Source organism: Colobus angolensis, unplaced genomic scaffold, assembly GCF_000951035.1.
Source record: "Colobus angolensis palliatus isolate OR3802 unplaced genomic scaffold, Cang.pa_1.0 Scaffold273, whole genome shotgun sequence".
In the NCBI taxonomy this organism is placed as follows: domain Eukaryota; kingdom Metazoa; phylum Chordata; class Mammalia; order Primates; family Cercopithecidae; genus Colobus; species Colobus angolensis.
Window position 1 is genome coordinate 2,764,420 of NW_012115966.1, and position 2,572 is coordinate 2,766,991.

General features: G+C 35.8%; 1 protein-coding gene across 1 annotated transcript in view; it reads right to left on the reverse strand.

Moving 5' to 3' along the window:
• Positions 1-2,572, reverse strand: part of STXBP3 (syntaxin binding protein 3) — a 66,149-nt gene that overhangs the window by 7,543 nt on the left and 56,034 nt on the right. Inside the window, exon 16 of the mRNA XM_011948165.1 lies at positions 727-819. Coding sequence (XP_011803555.1) covers positions 727-819 — 93 coding nt within the window. The remainder of the gene's footprint in view (positions 1-726; positions 820-2,572) is intronic.

Below are 2,572 nucleotides of genomic sequence, written 5' to 3' on the forward strand. Positions count from 1 at the left end.
GACAGCAAACTATAATGAAGTTTACATTTTAATCCAAATACATCTCCAAGAATATTGGCATCTAACACTTTCTAATAGTGGTCCACATACAAATGTTATTTTGTTGAACTTTCATTCAAGTAAATTATATTTATGTCACATACAGTTATTTAAAACAAAGCAGTATTTTTCATAAAGCACATATGTGTTTATTTTTATTTATTTTGAAACAGTCAGTGGTGTGAGTTTGTCTGAGGTCTTTAAGAAAAGAATCTTCAGCTGGGCGCAGTGGCTCACACCTGTAATCCCAGCACTTTGGGAGCCCAAGGTGGGCAGATTATGAGGTCAGAAGTACGAGATCAGCCTGGCCAACATAGTGAAACCCTGTCTCCACTAAAAATACAAAAATCAGTCAGGCATGGTGGCGTGTGCCTGTAGTCCCAGCTACTCGGGAGGCTGAGGCAAGAGAATTGCTTGAACCTGGGAGGTGGAGGTTGCAGTGAGCCAAGACTGTGCCACTGCACTCCAGGCTGAGTGACAGAGTGAGACTCCGTCTCAAAAAAAAAAAAAGAATCTTAAAGTTTCCTCTCCTCCCTTGACCCCAGATACAGGCTTTTTTGTGAAGCCTCCAACCACTGCAGAAACTTCCTGCCCAATACATGTACTCAGACTGACACAAACTACAAAAAGTAAAGAATACTCTAAAGAGGGCACTCAGGTAGAAAGAAAAAATTTAATGATTTTTACCTCCATAATATCTTTGATAAAAGGTGTCCATCGAGAGAGCTGAAAAGTTTCTTCTGCAGACCGATCCTTTCTTAATGGTTTTCCTTGTTGAGACTAATACAATTAGAGGGAAAAATTAAAAACCAGTAATTCTATTCAAATATAATACTCTTATGTTTCCTAACAAAGATATTTAATTTACCGGTAAATACTATATTGTATTTGACTTAAAACTAAGAGTGGAGATGCCTACTTTAAAAAATCTGAGTGTGGTCACATAACTCCACTAAACAGTATTTTGTGCTTTAATGCTAAAATTTATTTATAATCATATCAGAACATATGTCTATTAAAATAAAAGTATTATAAAACTTGATGGCTGTAGTCCCAGCTACTTGGGAGGCTGAGGCAGGAGAATGGCATGAACCTGGGAGGCAGAACTTGCAGTGAGCCAAGATCGAGCCACTGCACTCCAGCCTGGGCAACAGAGCGAGACTCGTTCTCAACAACAACAACAAAAACATAAATGAGGAAAATAAACACCAAATTCAGGACAGAAAATAAAGGGAGAATAATAAAACCAGAGTGTGATATACAGGAAGCTTGAATTATACTTACAATGGTTTAGTTAATAAGCTGGGCACTGGGCATAAGGGTATGCATTGTAACATTCTCTATCTTTCTAAATGTTTAAAGTACCTCAACACAAAAATAGTTATCAAAAAGGATTAAGGTCTCTGCTATGTGAAGGAAGAGGAGGTGGGGAAGGAAATACTTATTGTTTCATGAAAATATATTTTATAATAAAGTACATTTTCATATTGCTTATCTGGATTCATTTAAAACAATTTTTAAAAAAATTACAGGACTGTATACTTGAAAGAAAGTTGCCAAACATGAGTTATCTCTGTACCATTTTAAATTATTAGTCTGTAGAATGAAAATTTCATTGATTTTCACTTATAGATTTTACCTTACAGCTCCTGAACCATTCCATACTGCTGGACACTGGGAACAATATGGCCATTCTTTTGAATCTAATCTATTATCAATAGCATCCTAGGGAAGGAAAGAGTTAATTCCATCAATAAAATTGTAAATTGCAGGACTTTGTTTGGCATAAAGGTCAAAACTTGCATTTGCAACTGAGGAACCTTAGACATATTTAGTATAAGATTAGCCTTTTCTTTGAAACTCGCAAATCTTATTTGCTTCAAAATTAGTGAAATCATTTACTCCTTAAACCAATATTTGTTGCATGACTCCCTTTCTTCATTTGGAGGGTCCCCATGCTGTTATAAGGATTTCAGGCACCTTATCAGAGCTTTTAGTTCTATGGTGCCAGGGGTTTCTAATCATTATTCCAGTCCTGACACACTTCTAAAGCTTTGCCCTTCATAGCTACTACTCCTGTGGCCTAGGGGTACTCAAGACAATCCAATGGGATATGGGAAGTTTTCCTTTTCATTTTATTCTTTAAAATTTTTCCTTTTATCAGTATCAGATTTTATGATATATGTATGTATATAAATATACTATATACATAGATTAGATTTTATTACAGTAATGCTTAACTTATAAATCAATAGGTTCATGCTCACATTTTTTTATGGTTAGGTGTTCATGAACTGAAAAGTATGGAGACCACTGCTTTACAGCATGGTAGTACAAGTAGCATTAACAAGTGGGCACATGGATTGGGCAAAAAGTACTCAGTCGTCCAAGAACATTTCAGTAAGACTGCAAGAAGGGAGGAAATCAAATTTCAGGAGAAATTCTAAAGGCCTAAGATTGTCATGGATCCAAATGTGTATTTTCTGAATTTAACACGCAAATCCTTGTTAAGGGGTTCAAGAAAGTCATTTCT